Source organism: Pinus tabuliformis, chromosome 1_2, assembly GCF_031772625.1.
Source record: "Pinus tabuliformis cultivar Carrire ecotype Pingquan chromosome 1_2, CPIR1, whole genome shotgun sequence".
Classification (NCBI taxonomy): domain Eukaryota; kingdom Viridiplantae; phylum Streptophyta; class Pinopsida; order Pinales; family Pinaceae; genus Pinus; species Pinus tabuliformis.
The window spans coordinates 544,657,761-544,683,901 of NC_142298.1; the positions used below are offsets into that span (position 1 = coordinate 544,657,761).

The window sequence follows — 26,141 nt, forward strand, 5'->3', positions numbered from 1 at the left end:
TGGGTGGACAAATATTAGAAACCAACATTTGATAAATGTTCTTGGTGTTTCTTCTAGTGGTGCAGTATTTATTGCATCTCATGACTCCTCCTCCATCAGTGCAACTGCACAAAACATTGCAGATCTCCTATTGAAATCAATCAAAGATGTTGGTCCGAATAATGTGGTTCAAGTGATCACAGATAATGCAGCGAATTGTAAGTTAGCAGGAAAAATTATTGAGCGTACTCATCCACACATCTTTTGGTCTGGGTGCCTGGTTCACACATTGAACCTTTTGATGCATGATATTGTGAAACACAAAGATTGTGGGTGGATTGCTGAGGTTTACAGGAAAGGGAAGCAGCTCATTAAATTCATCACAGGGCATACAAGGGTAAACTACTTCTATGGCACTTACTCCAAGTTGCAATTGCTTAAAATTGCAAAGACAAGATTTGCTAGTTATTACCTCACCTTTAGGCGGCTAGTGAGGGTGAGACAAGCTTTAACTAATCTGGTGTGTGCTGAAACATGGGATGAAATTAACACTGACACAGATGGTGCTAATGCAGTCAAGGACACTGTTCTTGACAGTTACTTTTGGTCACAGGTTAAATATGTTTTGCAATTCACCAAACCAATTTATTACATGATCAAGTTTGCAGATTCAGATCGACCAGTAATTGGGGAGGTGTATGAGCAAATGGATAGCATGTTGGGGCAGATTAAAGACATTGTTGAGCCTAGAGATACCACCTTGTACAATTATATTCGTGAAGAGGTGCAAAACCGATGGGAAATGCTAAATATTCCATTGCATGCATTAGCATATGTTTTGACACCTAAATACTATCATCCATCATGGCTTTCAACACCAGCACCTGGGGGGGAAGCAGGAAAAAACCACACCAAGATAAAGAGGTTCACGAAAAATATATGGCTGCATTGAGTAGATTAATCCCTGATAATGAGGAGGCTGCATTGGTACGGAGACAGGTGAGCAACTATACGAGCAACACTGGTCCATTTGGGAGCATGCATGCAATTCAAGATCGAGAGCATTTTTCTGCTCTTGAGTGGTGGAACATGCATGGAGGGCCTACTCCACTTCTACAGAGTTTGGCATTGCGGGTGCTATCACAGGTGGTAAACACTTCTTCTGCAGAGAGGTGTTGGAGCTCTTATTCTTTCATCCACAGTGTTAAAAGGAACAGGTTGAATTTAGACCAGGCAGAGAGCTTGGTTTATGTTCATTACAGCTTGCGATTGTTGTCCCATTACTGTGAAGATGCAAAGTCTAATAAAGACTTGTTGACTTGGGACAAGAATCCAGAGGAGCCCAATTTGGAGGATGGAGTGTTGCGACTAGAGCAATTAGAGGATTCTCTTATCCAGGTATGTCCATTGTGGTATGAATTTTCCAATTTTCCCTTATAAAGCATTTCTCTAATTCATGTTTTTAATTTTTTTGTTAACTAGTGTTTTTTTTTTTGCATGAATTTTTTGAGCGATTCTAGGATGATGACACGGGTGTTGATATGCCACCACCCCCACCCCCATCTGGTCCCTTGGTTTCTAGGTTCCATGGTTCAACACCAACGGCAGGGGGTTCTTCTTCATCAGTTCCAGTGCCACGACTTACACAGGGACCATCTTCTTCATTACCACCACGTGGAGGCCCGCCATCACGTTCTATTCGTGGTGGAAGGAGGAGAGATTAGTAGATATATTCACAATCTACTTCTTTTTGTCATAGATTACTCATTAGACTTGTAGACTTGTGAATTTGAATTTTGAACCTTTTTGGCTTGGCGGTGACCAAGTGACATATTTTGTAAACATTATTATTTGAATTTTGGACATGACAAATGTTGACAGTTGCTCACTTGCTAGATAAATCATAATATGCTCTATGTTTTATGTTTTATAATATGCTTAAATGTTTTATGTTTTATAATATGCTTAAAAATTTGATGTATGTTTGTAATAGCTAGAATATAGATGATTGTTGTACATACTAGTAACTACAATGGAATCATGGATGCCATATCTATCTTGATTTATGCAAAAATATGTATGTTTTCATGTCTTCTACAATTAATTTGGTATTTGGGATGTTTGTTTTGAGTATAAATGCAAAAAAATATTAAAAAATATATATATATAGCAGACGCTTCCGCGGACGCTTCGCTTCCTAGATTTTTGGAAAATGACGCTTCCGCGCTCTGCGCTTCCGCTTCGCGATTCCGCTTCGCTCCCGCTTCGTGCAACATTGATCTTGAGGTCTTTCTTCTCCAAGGCACTGAATAAATTTTTATCACCGGTCATGTGGAATGAGACTCCACTGTCAAGATACCAGACACAACCCATCATCGATGACACCATGCATGCGATGAGGGTAAAGTCCATTTCGAACTAAGAGGCTAATGCCTCACCTTCCAATCCTTCCGAGGATCCCTTCTTGGACTTCTTCGATGGGCAATTAGTCGCATAATGTCCCATCTTGTGAAAATTAAAACATCTTACTTTAGACATGTCACCCTTCTTCCCTCCATGAGAAGAATTCGATTTGAAATGGGAAGCCTTCCCCTTCCCTTTCCTTGCCTTACTTGCTAAGGCCAGATTTTCTTCATCATCATTCTTGGATGAAGAACCATCTCGTGTGCTCCTCCTGATCTCCTCCTGCATAAGATCCGACCACAGTCGTTCCCAATCTGGTAGTTTCTCCCTTCCATTCACAGAGTCCTGGTAGCTATTCCAACTCTTTGGAAGGCCAAGGAGAGCGAGGCTCACCATATCATCATCGGCAGTAGTTATTCCCACACTGCCAAGCTCATCTCTGCAGGTGGTGAGCTTGTTCAGATATGTGGAAATAGTATCGCCCTTCTCCATCTTGATTCTTCGAAGCTTATCCTTGAGCACCAATTTCCTCTAGTCGCTATTGTTCTGGTAGAGGTCCTTCAATGTCTTCCACATTGAAAATGGAGTATCCTTCCCATGGAGACTCGAGACAATATGGTCTCAAACTCCCTCAAGGATGATCCATCTCGCCTTCGCCACACACTTCTTCCACTCAGCCAACTCTTGTGCATTAGTTGAAGCTGGCTTTGGGATTTCTTAATCAATGAATTCCTTCAAGCCATTGTCTTCTAATACAGCCTCCATTCTATCTTTCCATGCTATGTAATTCGAGCTACCTTCCAAGGCATACTCGAGTCTCAAGCCATAGAACGCCATTGGCCAACCTTGAAGTATGATATGAATTCGATTTGCACCTGCAACCCTGAACTTCAAACTTCGAATTCTCTTCTCAGTATACTGTTCACAACTCCGATACCATGTAGAAAATCTGTGATAGGTTAACCCGATAATGCAATATAAATCAAAGCAGAATACTATAACCTACTTCTACTATCAATTTGCGGAAGCTTAAAGATCGAGTTGAACAATATAACCAGAAAAAGAAAAATCAATGGCACAATACACATGAAAATACTTTGGGGAAAGCCTCAGCTAAAAACCCCACACTATTGTATTATCATACATGGTGGAAATACATAGGAATTATACAAAGCCTTAGCTCTCACAGCTAGCCAGCTCTCAGTACAATCCTCACAGATGCTCACAGGCAATCTTGGCTTCTCTCCAGCCTTCCTCTCTGCCCTCCAAGCTCCTATTTCCTTGCGTTGTTCCTTGTGGATGATTCACCTATTACCAAGTGGAAAACCTCCTTCAAAACTGCGCAATCCTCAAGGATAAATCCTTGACTGCATGCATGAGTTTTCTCCATGAGAAAACACATGCAACTGATAGTACATTGTCCTTGAACATTAATCTCAACTAGGTCTTTCTCAAAATAGACATGCATGAGTTTCTGATGAGGGAATCTTCAGTTAACTGGAGTAGCACTAGTTGAGTGCATTAATGCATCAACTGACTGTTAACTCACTATTAGTTCCTCAAACAGTTTGGAACTAATTTAACTAGACTTAACTCAGTAAACTAAGTTAACTAATTACAACTCAAATATAACTCAATCTTATCTCCTTAATTTAAGAGATAACTCTTGCATGACTTTAGAAAGACTTCTAACTTGAATTTCTCCAACTAATTAATTTAAAAATAAATTAATTAATTATTTCCAAGCAGCTGTTAAGACTAAATTCGATTTTAATTCACAATTTAATTCAAGGACAAATTAAAATGGAATATTCTTGTTGCCATATTTCAACACATTTCTGGTTTGCACTCATTCACCACCGAGAAGTCAAAGTATCTTGAAGATAAAGAAGGCTAGAAGGCATTGTCATCATCTTCAAAAGCTATAAGACAAGTTCCCTCTCATTGAAGCAAGAATCCCCTCCTTATCCTTGAAGAAGATCCTTCGAGGAAGCATCAAAACATCCTCATCAATCATCATCATAAAAGGAGCAATCTCCTTCTGTTGAAGAAGGGATTTTCATTTGGAAGAAGATCATCCAAAAGGGCCACTAATACATATTCTCAACCACCATCAAAGTGATCAAGTTGGAGATTTCATCTTCACTTACCAAGTAAGTATCTTTTATTCTATAATCTAAATTTGATAAAATTACTTCATTTTGCAAGGAGATCTAAATTGGTTGGGTCATCAAACTTCCTTGCATGAAAAAGGAGGATAGACATAGTCCTCGAAGAAAGTGAAGTCATTGAACATATCAATGGAAAGGTCTCCTTTGAATACATGGAAAGGGATCAAAGGGCTCAAGGGATTCTTATGAAATCAGTCAAAGATCCCTCATCCCTATATAGCAGGATTGGAGACATCTAAGAGATATATGATAAACTGGTAGAACTATTCTCTGAAGATGCGATAAAGAAAGGTCATATCACTTAGATCTGATCTACACAAAATTGAAGGTATCAAAGGATGAAGGGATATCTTCATAAGATCTCAACTGCAAGATCTAGAAAAGATGATAAGGAGATAATCATCATTGTTATAAATGCACTAACTGATGAAAAAGGTAATAAATGTCTATGAGGATAAGAAAGTTATCCCATTCAACAACTTATGGTTTCTATGCAAGATAGGAGATGACAGGTTGAGGGAAAAAGTGTTGAAGGATCAAAATGAAAGGACTCAAACATTTTGTTGAAAGGAAAGAAGAACATAGCTAAGATTCAATGCTATGAGCATTACAGGAAAGATTGTCCTAAACTCAAGAAGGGCAATAACAAGAAAGATAGAGAAGTCCATTTCACCGAAGAAGTGGAGATAGCTAAAAGAAAGAAGTCCAAGAGGAAAAGCATTAGAAGTAAGAGCTCGTGACATCACCATAGGAAACATGAAGGATGTCTGATAGTCAACTATGAAGGATATAGCTCTTGAGAACCTCATTGGAAACTAAAGGAAAGGAAGAAGTCATCCAGGACAAGGCTCATCATACATCAAAAGGTAACATTTGTTGGATAAGGATATGCAAGATCCTCAAGACTCATTGATGGAATCTTCATCAAAAGGTTCACCAATCTAGAGTGGAAGCAAGTGTTTCATCAGGAACTCCAACTTGTGGAATTCATGGGATGATGGTATGATGACATAAGAGATGAAGCAGATCAAGGGGTTGAAGCTCTTTTCAATCAAGGAAGTTGTTGAAAGAAGCCTAGATGACCTAAAGGTAAATGAGGTATGCTTGTATTCAATATTATAAAGTCATGTTGTATGGTTGTAGGTAACATGGATCACTGCTCGATCTTGAGAAGCATGATCAAAGGAAAGGATTCTCCTCCTATGAAAGGTTGTCGGAAGGCATGGGTCACACTAGATGAAATCAACATAATATTTCCTCATATGAAGTATGAGGTGATTGACTACAAGTGAGGAACTCTGATTGGAAGCTCCTAGGAATGAAATGAAATGTATGAAGAAAGGAAGGAAGAGATCGTAAGATATGCAACCATGGTAGAGGCAATCAACATCTAGAAGACCAAGAAGATTTGACTAGGAAATCTCCCGAAAAGATATGAAGACTCTGATGGAAGTCTAGAAAAGATGGAGATCCTTGACAATGAATATCTTTGGGAGATATGTCAACATGTATGCAAGATGCTGATGCAAACTGGAAGATGTCATGATGAAAGACCATCACAAAGGTAATTTTGATTTAAGTGTTCATTTCTTATTTTTGAACAAATATTTGGATGGGTTTATTTAGGTCTGCCAAGGGAAGAATTGTGGATGTCTTCCAAGAGGACCATATAGAAGGATGTAAGATCCTTCCGAAAAATATGGCATGAAGAAGGCAGCATGACATGAAGCAAGGCCAGATGTAGATTGATGGGTCGCTTTCTGATGAAAGGAATGATGACATGACTGACTCATGAATGAAAGTGAAGCATGGTTTGTGCCTTATGTATAAGTCCCAAACACGAATACTCAAGATAACAAAAAGAAATTCATGACATCGAAGGAAGGAGTTCTTCTATCAGCTGGTTGTCCCATCATTTCCACCTGAGGATCTGTTATAGGTCCCTAATTAAGAGAGAGACTGGAAACAAGTTTCTTACTTGGAAGAAACTTGGAAATTCCTAAGCCAAGAGGGAGCTTAGGTACATTCCTTGTGTAGGAATGAGTACATTCCTTTATTGGAATATGTCCTCCCAAACTGAGAGGGAGAGACAGAGACATCATTTTGGTCTTCACTTGGGAAGACAGAATGGAGGATTGGGTGATCATCTGGCATATAATGCTCTTTGAGGATGAGATAGGGCATCCAAGATAAGAGTATTTGTAGAGGATCGATATTCTTTGAGGGCTGGGAATCCAAGATAAGAATAGTCTTGGTGGGACACAACTTGAGAACCCGGGTAGGGTATGTTCTAGGAGAGACAATGATTAGGGTGTCTATAAATCATTGGTCTTGCCAGCATTGAGCTCAGATCTTGTGGAGAGAAAGAGTTGTCAGTCAAGGCCTTGCTATGTGACAATGTTGGTTGATATGCTATACTGATGGGTTACCAATCTGATTCTTCCTATGAGAAATTCTTTAGATTGAGAATGACCGAGTACCATTATGAATACCTCCCTAGTTAAGAGGTAGTGTTGAAAAGTGTAACTAGGTTCGGTCTTCATAATGACATGTAATTATGATCTTTGTAAATGATGAAAAGAAGAGAATAAATTATTATTGTAAGACTTGCTTCATGGGTTTCATGAGCAAGAGATTTTATTTAGATGGCTCTCATTGAGAGCCTTGTGATTTGTCATTAAAGTCAAAGAGTCAATGTCATGTATGAAGAACCCTTCTTGGGGATATAACAATGTATATGAGTCTATGAAAATGTCTAGAAGCCCTCCACCGACAAGCACTAGTCCTTCTCTTGAAGTTGGCCTCAAAACAGAGAGTAAACTCATGTTGGCTCACCTCAAATAGACACATCTATTAGGATAAACATAAGTCGGCTTATTTATGGGACAAACCACTATAAATAAGTGGGCAGACTCTTCGCATTTACACAATACAGTGATTTGGATATCTCTCTCTGAAGTTCGGATGAGGTTATAGTTATCAAGTTCGGATCTCTGAATTCAGGTGGACAGAGGCAAAGTGAAGTTCAGATACATCTCAATATTTTGGATGGGTAGTAGCAAGATATATCTGTGGAAACTACAGTATGGTGTTGTCTAACAGTCAAGGGAATTTGAATCCCTCTAAGATTCGGATCACAGAAAAGGAGAATAGTTCGGATGGGTCAACAAGGAGTGATGAAGGGGTAGCAAAGTTTTGTCTAGTGAAGGAGCTATTGTTCAGTGTTGTATCATTGTGTTTCAGTGTTGCTGCAAAGGTCACATTTTGGTGACATTACTTTGACATGTTTCGGTGCCATGACTAGTATATCTACAGTTCGTTGAAGAGATGATCTCAGTGTGAAGAAGGTCGAAGAGGAAGAGGAGTCAAGAAGAAGAACAGAGAACTAGTGTCTTGGTCTTGGAGTGGCTAATAGGTCAAGGGTCTTGGTCTTGGTATTTGTTAATTGGAATCTCTATAAGAAGAATTTGTCCAGGTTTTCCTCTCAAAGAGTGAGAGGTTTTGGCCCTAGCTCATAGCCTACATCCTGTGTCTCTTGTCTATTTATGTTCATGCATTGGTAGTTGTTTGATGAAGAAGAACACTAATAACTTAAGCAAAGAGAAGATCCTAATCTAATGAAGTAAAAGATATTCACAAGCAGTTACTAATCAAGAGAAATCACCTAACTATTGATGTTCTAGATTTCTCAACAGAAATCACCCAAAGAGAATAACATCAGCCAAAAATAAGAAGTGACAAATGCCCAAGGAATGGGTCAGCATTTGACTCATCGTGAATTGAATAATTTGAGGTTCCCATGAAAATATCCTAAGAGAGGAGCACCACCTTGAATTCAAGTCCACATAAATCCAACAGCTCACCAAGGACAACCATTGAAATGTTGTTCACATCAAGAATACACCATCAAAGCCTTGCCACTTAAGAGTTTTAAGACGACAGACTCCAATAACATGAACAAATGGAGGTTCTCCACATATTTTGGGGATTAAAGGGGGATTTGAAAACTAATGGGAGGACAAAGATGCAGTTGTCAGAGAATGCATGAGTGTAGATTTTGTTGAAAATGTAGCAAGCAAGGTCTTATGGCTTGTGCCTTAGCCAGTGAAGACCTCGAATTGTCCTCATGAGTTAGACTTAAGTTAGGAAGAGTTATTTCCAGTTTACTGGAATAATCATCAAGTTAACATGCATAGATTTGGAGCTTTAGTTGAGTGAAGTCTTCACCAGTTTGACTACAGAACAAGGTGGCTTCTTAGAAGCTCAGTTAAAGCGAGTTAGTCTTCAGTCTTCATTGAAGTAAGGACGAGTTAAGAACTGCATTGTTGATTGGAGAGAGAAAGAGTGTCACTCCCAGTTAACTTGTCAATCAGAACTCAAGTTCTAAATTTGAACTAGGTTTTAGAATTGGGTCTCCTTGCATGTTTGAATTGGGCCTTTAAGAGGAGGACAAAGGCATAAGGAAATTCAATTGTTTTGTGCACAAAGGTTTGTGACAAGACAGAGCTCACAAGTTTGTGGGAGAGCCTTGATTGTGGAAAGCACTGAAATTGTGTCCTAAGAAATAGGAAGCACAAGTGCACTAGGATTTAGGAGTCCATTGTGCACAGAGAAGAGGAGTTGGGTCCTAAGAAATAGGAGGCAGGAAGTGCGCAAGGAAATAGGGATTTTCCCTATAAAATAGGAGTTGATCTGCACTAGAGAATAGGGGTTGATGTGTGCTAGGAAATAGGGACCTAGTGCACAAGGATTAAGGAGCCTCTAGTGCGCAGAGATCAAGCAAAAGTGAGCAGGTTTTGCAGAGCAAGTCAAGGAGGCAATAGAGGAACAATTGTGTGCTAGAGGGCTGAGATCAAGCAGGATCTAGGCCAGCCAAGATCAATTGTATCAGCTGAGATTTGTGTGAGAAGCAGAACGCTTTCTCAAGAGAGATGGATTGCTTTGTAATAGATTCAAATTCTCCAAAACAATCAATAAAATACCACATCAAGCAAGCAGGTTTTCCCTATTGGGTTTCCTGAGAAAAACAAGTTTGTCAATTTGTGTCATGTGTTTTTATCTCTGTGTTTTTATTCCGCTGCTTATAAGTTGTTGAGAAGCTCTAAATCTTGGTGAAAATAAACTAGGTTCAGTTTTCAGTTATTCATCTAAGTAGTGGCAGAGTTTCATGGAAATTTAACAAATTTTCATCTTGCAGGTGGCCCTATAGCGTACCTTGTGGCCATCGACCAAAAAAAAAAAAAACGACGAAGGGCAGTAAGAAGGACTGTGAGGAGTCTCCTTATTATTGAATAACAAAATCGGTTCAGCTAATCATTGTCAGACAAACTCTAGCACTAACAGAAGAGAAGAGACGTCTTTCCTCTGGGCGAAGGTCCTAGGAGACTGGAATAACTGATCAATAAGATACTCGTCACTACCCTTTCATGACAAACTGTAGTAAAATGCCACTACGATTGTTTAATTTATGTTTCTGACCATTGTTGGAGAAAATTTCGTTTGAACTCCACATACTATCACCGCCATTGCATATTTCTCTAGCTGACAGGAACAAGAAAGTAACCTGGTATTGAACACATAACTTGAGTCTTGACACACTAGTAACCGTGTGCAATGCATTTCTATTGCACATAAAATTGAGCTTCAATTTCCTCATATTCATAATGCAGTATAGTTAAGGCATGTCATCAAGACGTGCACAAAGCAAAAAGGTAATAGATTATTTCAGGAATCTATTTCACATGCCAGTAATTTCATGCAGTTCCACTATTTCAAACATTCACCATTCCAAAAATGCAAAAAAATCAACAGAAACCGCGAGAATTGTAAAACGAAAGGAAAGGTACTAATACATGCCAATCGCTACTCTAGTCCCGCCTGTTTTCTCCGTTCTTCATTCGTCAGCCTGGAACATGTACGAGGACAAACTGCCAGCCATAGAAAGACTAAAGGAGATTTCAGTCGTGCCATGTCATGCAGGGTAGGGTATTATTTTCATGGCATACCAAAGTAGCTGGTCGTCACTCGCAACACACCTTCGATTCAACAGTAGAATATTAGTTAATTAGACTGTATTTGTCGTCGGGTCCGCGCGGATAATGTCGCCACCACACACCCTGATGGGCACCGGTTTCTTCTTGACAAGTGAACGGCAGCGATCCGTCCTCTACCTTGTCTGTAATAAATTGCACCATCTGTAGAGTTTGAATTTTGGTTATTGGTTGTCGTAATCTGCATAACTGAAGTCGGTTGACTTGTGGTAAGTTTTTGCATGAAGTTATGTCGGTTTGCGTCATGGGAGGTTTTTATTTCGCTATAAAATGTCACACGTTTTGGAGGTTTTCTGGGTTTATGCTTGAAATTAGGTAGGATTGTTGTTTGATATGTGAATTCTGCATCTCGGAATGTTTTGGGTTTTTTAACATTGTGAGATTCAAAAACAAAAAATTACGATCTCAATAAAAGTAATTTTATTGGCTAAAAATAACTTAAAAAAAAAATAATTAGAAAATATCATTTGTTTGCAAAGTTTTTCGGTAGTATAGTAGAAGACAAAATTAGCAAGTCGGCATAAGTAAAAGAAAAGAGGGTAAGAGGACAAGCGGGTTTTAGGCCAAAACATTCTATAGTGGATCATGGCATCATGTTGAGACACATTGTTGAAAAGGTTTGGGAGGACAAAGAAGAAGTATTTTCAAAAAAGCATTTGACACAGTGTCTAGGGATAAGTTGTGGCGGAGAATGGAAGAACTTGAAATTCCTGTGCATTATGGAGCCGTTGTCCATAGACTTTATGAAGAAGTGAAAGTCAAAATTAGAACCTCAGCAAGTGATTCAGAAAGCTTTAGAAGTGACATTGGAGTCAAGCAAGGTTTCCCTCTATCCCCCACTCTTTTTGGTTTATATATTGATAAATTGGAAGAGTGGCTAAATTTGCAAGGTGGAGATGGTGTTCGGTTGGAGGAGTTTGTGATAAAGCTTCTTTTATACGTTGATGATATTGTATTGATTTCTAAATCGGCCCATGGATTACAAATGCACTTATATGCCCTTGAGCACTTTTGTAGAGCAGTGGGGATGCAAGTCAATACTAGCAAGACCAAAATAATGGTTTTTTCTAATAAAAAGAAGCAGAGCCAACGTATTTTCTTCTTTGAAGACAACATTCTTGAAGAAGTAAATGAGTACAAGTACCTTGGGATTGATTTCAACAACAAACTCAATTGGGAGGACTGCAGAAAGAAGAGAATTTTAGGAAGGTGGAAAGCATTATATGCTCTTCAAAACAGATTTAGAGAGGCGGAGTTATGGGCTTGGAAAACGATTAAGTGCTTTTTGGACTCCTAGTTTGTCCAGTGACGCTATATGGGTGTGAATTGTGGGCTAGTAGCACTCCCGTCTCAAAATGGAAACAAATTGAGAAAATCCAAAAACGCTTGATCATGAGCAAGTTCAAAATAAAAAGTTCAGTACCTTATGAGATAATGTTGAGTGAAACAAGAGCAACTTCCATTGAAGCAATTGCTATGGTGCGGCTCATAAGATACCTAAAACGAATTGAACAAATGAGAGTAGGTAGATGGCCTAATGTTATTTTCAATGAAGGCATGAGTGAAAGAAAGAAAACATGGATGAAACAAAACTACACATGGATGCAAAAATGGAATATCTACCTCAATGCCTGTCCCACAAATAGCAAGGAGCTAAAGGATTTTGTTATGGAGAAGTTTCGTAAAAAGGTATGGGGAAAAGAGTTGGGTAGAAAGAAGAAATATTACATTGAGGAATTCAACCCTACGTGTAATTTACAACAAAAAGAGTTCATTAGAGCTAGCATTTCGTGGAGGGCAAAGGTTCTTATTGCTCAATTAAGGACCAACTCACATCAACTTCGGTGTGAAACAGGACAGTGGAAAAGGCCTAAAGAAGCTTGGGAAGAACGGGTGTGTACATTTTGCACGTCTGGGGTTGTGGAATCAGAAAAACATTTCATTTTGGAATGTGATGCATTCAAAGACATCAGAGAAAGTTATGAGAACATGTTAGCATCAGTTTCTTGGCATTGTCTTTTTAGCGAGGGGATTGTTGAAAGGTTGGGTCAGCTCATCATCAATTTGAATCGGAAAAGGACTAAATTGCAAAGAGCGAAAAACAGGGTCTCATAGACTATTTTTAGCCTCGCGGACCTTAAAATACCATTTTATTTCATTTCATTTATTTGCAGTAAATATTTTATGTTTAAGGATAAATATTCTATGTTTTGTTTTTTTTCTGAAGTTAGTAATATAATTTTTAGTAAAATTCTGATTTTATATTTAGGTTGATCATTCCACAATTGATCATTGTATAATATTAAGGCACATCATTGAAAAAGTTTGGGAGAAAAGGAAGAAGTCTTTTGTTGCTTTGTTGATTTCAGAAAAGCATTTGACTCGGTTCCTAGGGATAAGTTTTGGCACAGAATGGAGGAACTTGGGGTTCCTAAACATTTGAGCGCAGATGTGCATACGCTGTATGAAGAGATGAAAGTCAAAATTAGAACTTCAGCAGGCATTTCTGAAAGTTTTAGAAGCGATATCGGGGTCAAGAAAGGTTGTCCACTATCTCCTACCCTTTTTGGTTTATATCTCAACAAGCTTGAGGAGTGGTTAAATTCACAAGGGGGTGATGGTATCTATTTGGGCAAGTTTGTTATAAGGCTTCTTTTGTATGCATATGACCTTATTCTGATTGCTAAATCGGCTCTTGGTTTGCAAGAGCACTTACTATCCCTTGAGCATTTTTGTAGAAATGTGGGGATGCAAGTCAATATCAGCAAAACGAAAGTAGTGGTCTTCTGTAAGAAAAGAAAACATAACCAGCATAAGTTCTACTTTGAAGGCAACATTCTGGAAGAAGTTGCGGATTACAAATACCTCGGAATTGACTTCAACAAAAATCTAAGCTGGAATGGTTGTAGAAAGAAAAGAACTTTGGGGGGTTGGAAAGCATTTTATGCTTTTCAAAATAGGTGTAGAGAGGCAGAGTTATGGGACTAGAAAACCACTCAAACTCTTTTTGGGCTTCTAGTGATTCTGGTGATTCTCTATGGTTGTGAACTATGGGCCAGCAGTACATCCGACATGCAGTGGAGACAAATTGAGAAAATTCAGAAGCGTTTGATTACAAACAAATTTAAGATTAAAAGTGCAGTTCCTTATGATATCTTGTTAAGTGAAATAGGGACTGCTCCTATTGAAGCAATTTCTATGGTGCGAGTCATAAGGTATTTAAAAAAAATTGAGCAAATGGAAGACTGTAGATGGCCTAAGGTTGTCTTTAATGATAGACTGTGCAAGAGCAAAAAAACTTGGATGCAGCAAAATAACAAATGGTTTAGTAAATGGGGTATTTGCTTGAACGTGTGTCCCATAAACAGCAAAGAGATAAAAGCTTTTGTTATGGAAAAATTCCACGAGCATACTTGGGATAAGGAGTTAGGAAGAAAGAAAAATTACTATATTGAAGTGTTTAATCCCACTCATAGTCATCAGCCAAAAGCATACATAAAGGCTAATATCTCTTAGAGAACCAAAATTCTTATTGCTCAGTTAAGGACTAATTTTCATCAACTCTGTTGTGAAACAGGACGTTGGAAAAGGCCAAAGGAAGTGTGGGAGGAAAGAGTATGAATTTTTTATTCTTCTGGAAAAGTGGAAACAGAAAAACATTTCATTTTAAAATGTGAGGCCTTCAAAAACAACAAGGGAAGTTATGCAGATATGCTAGTAGCTAGCTCTTGGGATAATCTATTTAGCGAAGGGTGTGTCGAGAAGCTTGGAGCATTTATTTTGAAGCTTCACAGAAAAAGGGTCGAATACATCAAGTAGATGAAGAAGCAATTTGTCCCATAGGCTATCTTTAGTCTCGTGGACGTTAAAATAATTTCTTTCTTTCTTTCTTCTTTCTAGGTGTTCCTCTGCTAGTTTTGCTTGGGTAGGTCCAGCCAATCAAAGACTTCGATTTTTGTCCTTCTCCTTCCAATGTGATATAGATACATGTCACTCCTCCTCTACTATTAACTCTCGTTCCAACATAGTTATGTTGATAGGTGTTCCTCTATTGGCTTTGCTTGGTCAGATCCAGCCAACCAGAGGCTTCGATTTTCGTCCTCCTCCTTCCAATGTGATATAGACACATGTCACTCCTCCTCTATTGTTAACTCTCATTCCAACGTAGATGTTGTTCCTACGTTTTTGGTCATTGTCATTGCGGAAATGGCAATTATCTTTTCGAATTGTGCCAATATAGATGTTATTCCTTCATTTTTGTTAACAGTTGTTGCAAAATGGCAATTGCCAATACGTTGTTGCAGAAGTTGCATGTATGCATAGTGGTCAGATTGAGATCATCCATTACCTATTTTGGGGGATTGTGCTAGTAAGTATTGTGGCATGGATGTGGTGGCAATTGCCAATACCTTGGAAACTCTGAAATGGCAATGTCTTTTTTCTATTGCCCATAGAGCAAGGTTGTTTATGAATTTAATCTAGTTAGAAGAGAAAGTTCATCATTCAACATTGAGCAAAGACAACATTCATCACTGAGCAGACGCAACCAAGCAACTTCACCCCTTAGATAGTTAGTTTCAGCGCCATGGTAGAAATCTCAGGCACGAATTATAAGGTGTATAACTTCATTCATAAGGCGTATAACTTCTTTATTTCCCTTGGCATTAGTGAGAGCTTAAATAAATTGTTTTTGTTGGATCATCTTTGCGGACATTTCGGTTTGAAAGCCCTTGCATCTATGGTTATTTCTCTTTGTACTCCTCCTTTTAACTTGAATGGATGGACAATATTTTTTTAACATTGGTTTATTTACAAATAAAAACGTCTTGGACAACTCTACGAGTTTGACTGGAACTGGTGACCAAGCATTCAAGCGAAACTTAGTTTCGAAGATCATTTTGAATAGCGGACTTTTAAACAATGTTTAAGTTATTATTATGACATGTAATGGCCTTCACATTTTGCTTACCATTCTGGCCATAATTGTTTAGGGTTTGTTTTTTAATGTCCCAAAAGTGCGTGCAAAGCAAGAAATAATGATTTGATTATGCTTCTCTTTCTTGCTATTGTTAAATTGTGTATTTCAATCTTATGAGCTTTGTCTCGAGCTCCAAGAGAAGGAGAGATAAGGGTTGCTTCTACAAACAGGTAATGAATTTTGATCCAGACATAGAGAAATGCAAATTTTCTTCTATTTTTTCTCTATTTTCAAGCTTTGCATATCATGTAATTTTATCGTTTGGACCAAAAGAGTTTTCTCATTTAAATCTCCCAAATGTTATGATAATAATAATGGTTGATGGCCTAACAAGTGCTTTGTGGCTGTAAGCTTAGGTTAAGATTATTTGTCTTTCTTTCACCCATCATATTATTGATCTTTATCTACTTACGGTTTAATTCAATTGTAAATCTTTTTTAGTCGTTACTCTCCCTTGTTACCTATCTTTTGACTTGTCGGTACTTGCTCAGCAAATGGCATTCGGTTGCCTGAATTAGAGCTTGTTTGAATTAAGCCTCTCTTTCCTTTCTGGTGTTGCATAATGTGTACTTTTATATTTCTTTCCAAGGCATTCTAAGAGTGGCATTGCATTGATTTGAAGTTTTTATTAAAAAAAAATTAGATGTGGTTGTGAATTGGTATTTTCATAGCATATTGGTGTTAAGATTGCTTTTAGCTTTTGAATAACAGACAATAACAATGAAATGGAGAAGATGGTGATGGCGGATGTCTTCTGTGGGTGATGGATACGCCACCACCGACAAATATTATCTTCATCGTTGGGAACGTTGATTTATGTTACGTGTTTCAGAACCTCCAACAGAGATCGTATAATGTTTTTTTGGTTTCCCAGTCTATGGGTGAAATGTTTCAAACCATTTGGGTGGGGTTAATGGTTGTCTAGGATGGTTATTATTTCTAGGTTCATTACAAAATCAAGATCAATCACACATTCCCAAAGGGATTAGTGTCTCTGATCACATTTTTCTTAAATCTTGCTTTCCCTATTTCTTTAACCTCCATTCACGATAAAGTAAAGTGATTCATGGTAAAGAGATGGTGTGGGGCGGTATAAATGCAAGATTTACACCAACATTTAATTTGTCAATCCGGGTAAGTAAACTTAGAGATGTAATAGAATATTGTCATAATACGACCTTAGGGATCTGTCAAATAAAAACCAAGCTTTTGCAAGAAATTCAAAAGAAGCATCATTCAGGAAAAAGGAACAAGACTTTTCGAAAGTAAAGTAAACACACTCCGGGAATCTACTTCTGGCTCCTCTTCTGGGTTGAGTTGACTCATGCAGTAAGTCTTCCTCAGTTGTCCAGGGGACAAGGGAATGTAGGCCCCATTCAAAAGAAAGTGATTCAAGAAATAAAGAATGCAAAAACCTCTTAAAATATTACTGCTATGTTGCAAAAATGAAAAGCATGAAATAACTCAAAGCAACTTCATTCCAACTAATCTAAGGAAATAATCGAATGCTTTAAAAAGAATCAAGAAAATAATGCACTGCTTCTCTTAAAAACAATTCAGTGCTTTAGCTATAAGAGAAATATACAATAAGAACCAATATATAATTCGTGTTGTTTACCCTGATCTTATTAAATACTTCCTCAAAATATTATGTATAATATATGCAACATTTAATTATAATGAAGAATTTTGTGAGTGTTTTGTCAACAAGATTCACAATCTTTCCTTATGTTGATCCTGGCATTTGCTTATTAAGAGTGTAGGAATAAATGTTTTTTCTGCAAAACTACAAGAATCAGTGTCATATAATATTCAAAGGCAATCATGAATACATGTTAAGTTAACCAGAATTCTTGCTCGGCAATTATTTCACCATTGCGTCCTGGAAATAAACTTTGTTATGCAGCAATGAGATCAGGGTAAATCTTTGTAATAATAAATAAGAGAGGCAGTTAAAACATTCACTGTTTACTTTAGTTCAACCTTTATGAAAATACATCCAAAAGCATTGATATTAAGCTTAAATAACCAGAGCAGTAAAATAAAGCTTGAGGAATGAAATTGAAAATTAAATGACTGGAAAAAGAAAATGAGCTATGAAATGAAATTGTGGTATTATCTAAGATCACACTCACACCAAGCAAACTAAAATGCAGCAAAAGAAAGTTAAGAAGTTTGGGGCAATGGACTGGCTAGTGCACCCAACCATCTAGCTCGTTGCCTTTGCAGCGATTAAATCATAATCTTCATAACAGTATGGAGAAACAAAATTACTCAGAAGTGATTGCTAAATAAACTCATTTCAGAGTAAAACCCAAAATTCAAAGTTAAATATCAAAGAAATTCATTTCAGAAGTCATGTTACAAATTCATTAAACAATGTTGTGTTGACTCCAATGGTCCCCTCCAGGGATCGTCCCACTGGTGCGCAGCTCCTCCTTCCCTAGACACTCAAAATCAATCCTCCTTCTACAATAAAATGTGATTTACAAAGTATGATCTGCCATCCTGCACACCCAAGTAACTCCTCCTTTTATATTATTTTTACATGATCATTTCCTTAGAAAATAACATGGGGATTGAATCCCAACTAATCTTTATGAATATAATATCAGTACAACCATTTCCCTATTGAAGAAATGAAGATCTGACACGAATTTCTCAAATCTGGTCGTTTTCTGCAATTCTGGAAAAACTGATATTATTAACAAACTGTCTCCAAAGAACTCTTCGTATCTCCTTAACCATTGCGAATTTTGAAAAGTTGTTTGGAGTAAATCTATTTTGTTATATTTAAAACAATAACATTTCTCAGAATTTCCTGATTCAGCTCCACTGCCTCAGAAATCGTGCCCGAAACTGACTGTTTGAAATCTGAGATCCAAAAATTCTGGAAAATTAGTCTTTTTTTATAACACTGCCTCAAAGACTCTTATGTAAATTTTAGACCATTACGAAATTCGGAAAACTATTTGAAGTTTAGTCAATTTTCTATACTGGGACAAAAACCCATTTTCCATCATTTCTCTATTCGCCTTCACCTGCATGGAAATAGAGGCAGAAGTTGGAAGTCTGGAAACTATTACGAATTCGGGGCTGAAGCATTAATTATTTTTTAAGTATAAATCCGTGCGACCTGGGTGTATCTTAGCTTATGTAAGTGTTCAAACAACATTTTGAATAAAAACCTCTTTCATATTTGCCTAAAAATGTGTCAATGTATGAAAGCCCCAAATTGGTACAGGGATGTTAGTGCAGGCACAACCGGGCAGGAATGTTGGTGCAAGCACTGCTGGTACAGAAACTACTACTTCAGGTTAGCACCTACCACAAAAGAGCATAACATTAATAACATTTTCACAGTAAATACTTTTCAATTTAACAAAACAAAGAGAATTTGTAAATCAATAATTGTCCACTCTAAATGCCTCTAAATAATAACTTAATAATAGATAAAAAAGAATAATAATGACTATAAACACTAAGTAGGAGCATAAAATTACTCACTAAAACCATGAAAATTTGGACAAAATGGAGACTCAACAAATGGCATTGGCAGAATCGGATAATGCATACGGTTTCAATTACAGTCAAGAGACTGCATAAGCAAAGATCCTAACGTGAAGCACGACCTCACAAGCGGGGACTCAAACTTGAGGCGGGCTAGGTCTCTGACGACACTAGGCACTGTGCACCGCTCAACTAACAGAGATTTTCTTCATTAAATACCTCTCAGACAAGACCCACGTCAGTCATGGCCTTCAAAGAACCATTATTCGTAGACACTATACCAGCCCCTAATTACTCGCGGTGCTGCAGGGCATACGACGCCAGGTAAGAGTCGTCGGCCTCTGGATCCCCATAAACACCAGCGACACCGCATTCCTCTCTCAGCCCATCGTCCTCCTCTTCCTCCGCCACGTGCCCATCTATAAAATTCCCCATGGCTTCTGCTTTCACCAAATCCGCAGGCCTAACAGAAAGGTCCTGCAAATTCATTACCCCACCCGTTGTCGCCATGGCTACCTCTCTTCCCCGCACAAAGGCTTCCCCATAGATCTGGCAATAGCCTAAAATTTCCAAGGGTCAAGTTTTGATGGGATGGAGGAGATTTCCAGTTGAGGAGTTTTGACGGGAGTTGTGATTTCTATGATTATTTCTTGTTGTACTCCTCCTTTTAACTTTATTTATTTATTTATATATATTTAAACTTTTACAAATAAAAACATTACAACTCTACCTATTTGACTGGTGACCAAGCATTCAAGGAAAACTTAATTTCGAAGATCAGTTTGAAAAGCGAACTTTTAAACAATGTTTAAGTAATTATTATTGGAGATGCTTCTTCTTATTATATTTGGCTACTAGGGCATCAAACTTTCTTTTATTGGATCTCTCTCGCTGACATGTTTCCATCTTCAATATTTTTTGACTATGTGACTTCTGAAGATGATCACTTCAATATCACTTGTAAAGAATGATCTAGCCTCTTTCTATGACATGTAATGTCCTTTACATTTTTCTTACCATTCGCAACAGAATTTATGTCCTTTGTGACTAAGTGAGAAGGTTGATTATGTTTGCCATTTTTTGCATTGCTCGATAACACTTGTACATGAGACTTTTGCCTTTTTAAATCACATGTAGACTCCTCCATAATTTTCTTACCATTGGTAGAATTTGTGTCCTTTGTAGCTGAGTGGGAAGGTTGATTATGTTTGGAATTTTCTCATCGCTTGATATCACTTGTGTAGAAGGTTGTTGGCTTTTTATTACCATTTGCGGTATTTATTCACTTGATTGATCCACGTCGATATCATTCCCAGGGTCAAATTCTTCTTTGCTCTAATCAAGGTGTCCTATATCACAACAATAATGATGGAAAAAACCAAGTCCTCTACCACTTTGACTGGAACTGGTGACCAAGCATTCAAGTGAAACTTAGTTTCGAAGATCAATTTGAATAGCGAACTTTTAAATGATGTTTAAGTAATTATTATTGGGGATTCTTCTTCTTATTATATTTGGTTTCTATGGCATCAAACTTTCCTTTATTGGATCTCTCTTGCGCCGACATGTTTCCATCTTAAAATTTTTCTGACCATGTGACTTCTAAGATGATGATGACTTCAATATCACTTGTACAAAATGATCTAGCCTCTTTCTATGAGATGTAATGTCCTTCACATTTTGTTTACCGTTTGCAACAGCGTTTATGTCCTTTGTAACTAAGTGAGAAGGTTGATTATGTTTTCCATTTTCTCCATTGCTTGATAACACTTGTACTTGAGACTTTTGCCTCTTATATCACATGTAAACTCCTCCATAATTTTCTTACCATTTGTAGAATTTGTGTCCTCTGTAGCTAAGTGGGAAGGTTGATTATGTTTGGAATTTTCTCCATCAATTGATATCACTTGTGTAGAAGGTTGTTGGCTTTTTATTACCATTTGCGGCATTTATTCACTTGATTGATCCACGTCGATATCATTCCCAAGGTCAAATTCTTCTTTGCTCTAATCTAGGTGTCCTATATCACAACAATAATGATGGAAAAAACCAAGTCCTCTACCACTTTGACTGGAATTGGTGACCAAGCATTCAAGCGAAACTTAGTTTCGAAGATCAGTTTGAATAGCGAACTTTTAAATGATGTTTAAGTAATTATTATTGGGGATGCTTCTTCTTATTATATTTGGTTTCTATGGCATCAAACTTTCCTTTATTGGATCTCTCCTGTGCCAACATGTTTCCATCTTAAAAAATTTCTGACCATATGACTTCTAAGATGATGATGATTTCAATATCACTTGTACAAAACGATCTAGCCTCTTTCTATGAGATGTAATGTCCTTCACATTTTGCTTACCATTCGCAACAACGTTTATGTCCTTTGTAACTAAGTGAGAAGGTTGATTATGTTTTCCATTTTCTCCATTGCTTGATAACACTTGTACTTGAGACTTTTGCCTCTTTATATCACATGTAAACTCCTCCATAATTTTCTTACCATTTGTAGAATTTGTGTCCTTTGTCACTGAGTGGGAAGGTTGATTATGTTTGGAATTTTCTCCATCGCTTAATATCACTTGTGCAGAAGGTTGTTGTCTCTTTAGTACCGTTTGGGACATTTATTCACTTGATTGATCAATGTCAATATCATTCCCAGGGTCAAATTTTGCTTTGCTCTGATTTAGCCGTCCTATATCACAACAGTAATGATGGGAAAAAACCAAGTCCAAGTCATTGTTGCTCAAACTCAAATTGCGCCTTCCAAACAGTAATGATGGGAAAAAACCAAGTCCAAGTCATTGTTGCTCAAACTCAAATTGCGCCTTCCAAAAATCCTTGGATGGGAACCGACATTTCAAAAAACTAGGCTAAGTGATTTTGATAGATTTTCAAATTGTTGCTACTCAAAACTTCGTTCCTTCAACAAATATAACTCCACTCCATTCCACATAAAATCACCCTCCAACTCCAATTATAGGTACGTTTTAGAAACCTATAAAATATTTTACATTTAGAGGATTAAATGTACTTTCTCCATTATTATTTTATGTGTAGTTTTGTTTAATGTGGTCGAATTTTATTATATTTAAATTCCCGAGTGGTTTAAATCACATCTCTCTCATATTTAGATTTTGAATTTTAGCTTCGTTCTTGGCAATCACCTTCACTTATCTTGTTTGAGAAGATTCTTAATCTTATTAACAACAGACATCCAACATTATCAATTTGTGATCATGAGTGTTTTGGATAGGTGTTGTTCTTTTGTAATGAATGTATCCAAATTCCATTAATGGATAGATAATTTAGTTTATGAGTGTATTTTCAATTTGCTTCAAACTATTATGACACTTCATCAAATTTAAATCCATTTAAGTTATTTATTTAATTACTCAAATTTGTGTACATTTTCATTTTACCTTTGGAAGTCGTAAAAGGTCATTTATTAGGTTTCAACCCAGCTTGACTTAAGAATGTGATTATTAGTACCCTACTTGAATTTTTAGTCTTAGTTGTGAAAACTAAATCTAATTTGTAATGAAAAATAAAGAGTGCACTTAGTTGTGAAAATTAAATCTAATATGTAATTTAATTATTTTTATTTTAATCATATTTCATTACCTTTAATATAAAATTCAGTTAAATTTTCAAAAACTTAGATACATTTAAAAGTCATATTCCAAATTTATAATTTAAAACATTTTCATTATACATTACATATATTATAAGTATAAATATTTTTTATTAATAAAAAAATGTATTTCATACATTACTTATTATGTTCTATCATTTAAAAAGGGAAGACTTTATTGTTAACTATATATATATATATATATATATATATATATCTTACGGTTTAAATTGAATATATATTTTGAAATTTTATAACACTTCAAATTATTTTAATTCGAATTTAAATTAAGAAAATATTTGAAAAATATATTAAATTTATAAATTTATAAATTATAAATTTATAAATTTAATAGTCTGTGGTACAAGACAACATAAATTGCAATTTTTCCAACAAAATTAGATTACATAAATTTGGTATTTACCAACTTTACCAACTTGTTGGGGTATTTATATTGTTGTACATGACAACATCGATTGCAACCTTTCCAACAAAATTAGATTACTTAAAACTAAAACGTTTCAAAAAAATCTTCAGATCATTTTTTATTGTAAATTAATTTCTTTTACATATTTTATTTTATTTTATTGATATAATAATTATTTAAAATTAATTATTTTAATTATATTTCATTATTTTTTATAACACTTCACTTACAAAAATAAGGCATATTCCAAATTTATAATTTGAAACATAGTTAAAACATTTTCATTATACATGAGATTCTAAATTATATTTATAAAAAGAAAATTATTAATGGAAAAAATTATTTCATAAATTATTTATTCAGTTATATAATTTAAAGGTGTAAATACATATGAAAAAATTAGATATTATTATATTTTTTAGATCATATATATATATATATATAATTCATTTAAAAGTTTAAATATATATCAATAAAAAAAAAAAAAAATTATATCGTAAGTATTTTAAATACCGTTAGAAGTAGAGGAATTGACCGAACGGTCAAAAGTGGTCGGAATCTGGGCAAAAAAAATTCATAAAATCTTTTAGAGGCACTGTTTGAATCATATTGTTGATTGTGAAAATGGATCCAGCACCATCAAGAACTTCTAAGGCAGCTAAAATTATGGATTTTGACAACTTTTACTTGGATTTACAAAAATCCCTCCTGATTTGTTCAAATATGGACGGAATTTCCATACTTTCAGGGCAAAAAAACATAATTGTTAGACTACGGCCCGTTGAATTATTGAATGTTTTTTTGGTAATACATTCAAAAACATATTTTATACGACAAAATACAATAACTTTACCAAAAAAATTATCATTAAAATCTGTTTGCCAGGAAAACATAAAATGATTAAAATTATACGCATTAACTTATAAAATCTCCAAAAATGGAGAATAATACCAAGTATTAGATTTTATTTTAGTACATGATTTAGAGTATTTAGTAAATGAAATACTAAGATGTCATGGAGTTAGCATATGAAAAGTAATGAGAAAGTGAAAACATTGAATCTTCAAAACTCATATGAGAAAGTTAATACATTGAATCTTCAAGCACTTATAATGTAGTTGGATGCCAAGCCAAAAGTTGTGCCTTCTATTTTATTTTAAGTTAAGATTGAGGTCATACTGATTTTGAATTTAAATGTATGAAATAACATAAATTTGGTTTGAAGTATATTTTCAAACATATTTTTTCTTTAAATGGATTCAAACATATTTTTTTAAAATGGATTTTATAAAAAAAGGTTTTTATTTCTAATAGAATCACAAATGAAATTTTTTTTAGTACATGATTTAGAGTCTTTAGTACAATGAAATGCTAAAATGTAGTGGAGTTAGTATATGAAAAGTACTGAGAAAGTTAAAATTTTGAATCTTCAAAACTAGTATGAGAAATTGAATACATTGAATCTTCAATCACTTATAATGTAACTGGATGTCAAGCCAAACATTGTGCCTTCTATTTTATTTTGAGTAAGTTAAGATTGTGGTCATACTGATTTTGAATTTAAATGTATGAAAGAACATAAATTTGGGATGAAGTATATTTTCAAACATATTTCTTCTTTAAATGGATTCAAACATATTTTTTTAAATAGATTTTATAAAAGGGTTTTATTTTCTAATAGAATGAGACATGGAATTTGATTAAAAAATTAAAGTCAAATTTATTTTTGGCATTTTGTGTTAAAATAATTAAAATCAACATTAAATTACAAGAACTATCAAATTCTATTTATACTTCAAATTTTAAATTCCTACCCTAAATAGCCTAAATAGGATTTGATATAGTTTATTTCATTATAACCATTTATAAAATATTAATAATAATTTCAATAAGATAGCCTAAATAGGATTTGATATAGTTTATTTTATTATAACCATTTATAAAATATTAATAATAATTTCAATAAGATTTGATATAGTTTATTTCATTATAGCAATTTATAAAATATTATTAATAACTTCAATAAAATTTGATATAGTTTATTTCATTATAACCATTTATAAAATATTAATAATAATTTCAGCACATTTTCATGGTTTCCCATGAAAATTGAACATCTCATATATTTGAGTTTAAATGGAAACCGTTTTCAATGATTTCATTATAGCCCATGAAAATTGTACTGTATAGAACAAAGGGTTTTTATTTCTATTTTTTCTAATACCTTTTTCAATATTATTTACAAAGATCTTCATCAAATTAAATTATATAATGTTATTATATGTAACAATATAGTTCATTATTCTCCATAAATATTATAAATTTATCATTAATAGAAAGGATAAAAACACAGAAGTTTAATATCGATATTTGATATTGATAAAAACACAATATTTTTTTCATATTTTTAAGGTTGATCATCAACATTTTACATCCCCTTTATAATAAATAATATAAAATATTTTTAAATATAATAGAAAATTTTAAATATTATTTATTAATTTAATAGAAAATTGGACACTTTTCACATTAAAATGTTAAAAATATTTATAAATACAATTTTTATATAAAATCAAATAACCTTGTATTATAACCTCTTATAATTTTAAATTATATAATAATATTATTCTCTATAACAATATAGTTCATTACACTTTAGTTTACAAAACTAAGAACATGGAAGTTCAAAACTAGCATATAAATGAACTTAACCAAAAAATGATTAACATAATTAAATTACTTTTTCCTGTAAGAGCATCCCTCTTTCCACCTTTGAAAGAGTGCCACTTTACTTCAATTCCACCACCTATGTTATCATTCTCATTCTTCTTGCTCTGACATTGGATTGTACTAAAGGAACTGATGATGGCATCTTTCTGGATACCAAAAATGCCTTCTTCAATCTTAATAGCAGCTTAATTCTGCTCATCAGTCATTAAAATCATAAGGTGGAGTTCTCTTCATAGATTTGTATGCCCCTTTCTAACATCTC

The 26,141-nt window shown here is 35.2% G+C and overlaps 2 protein-coding genes across 13 annotated transcripts in view; both read right to left on the reverse strand.

The window, feature by feature from the left end:
* The window catches only part of LOC149206742 (RNA polymerase II C-terminal domain phosphatase-like 4), a 408,482-nt gene extending 397,742 nt beyond the window's left edge, over nucleotides 1-10,740 (reverse strand). For 3 of the 11 annotated variants that reach the window (XM_089395567.1, XM_089395561.1, XM_089395556.1), the window contains exon 1: nucleotides 10,406-10,734. The gene's annotated coding sequence lies outside the window, so the exon portion shown is untranslated. Of the gene's footprint in view, nucleotides 1-10,399 lie in introns of all 11 variants that reach the window. The other 8 variants (XM_089395562.1, XM_089395557.1, XM_089395560.1 and 5 more) reach the window with 6 other exon arrangements.
* Nucleotides 10,741-17,901: 7,161 nt separating this feature from the next.
* LOC149206746 (amidophosphoribosyltransferase 3, chloroplastic-like) lies at nucleotides 17,902-19,725 on the reverse strand. 2 transcript variants are annotated; one of them, XM_089393793.1, is made up of 2 exons: nucleotides 19,158-19,725; nucleotides 17,902-18,905 (listed from the first exon to the last, which is right to left on the reverse strand). In XM_089393793.1, exon 1 carries the CDS (start codon nucleotides 19,599-19,601, stop codon nucleotides 19,383-19,385), a length of 219 nt encoding a protein of 72 aa, XP_089249919.1. In that variant the 5' UTR covers nucleotides 19,602-19,725; the 3' UTR covers nucleotides 17,902-18,905; nucleotides 19,158-19,382. The 2 variants fall into 2 exon arrangements, with proteins under 2 accessions (XP_089249919.1, XP_089249918.1); XM_089393792.1 differs by having other exon boundaries at nucleotides 19,089-19,725.
* Nucleotides 19,726-26,141: the final 6,416 nt, after the last annotated feature.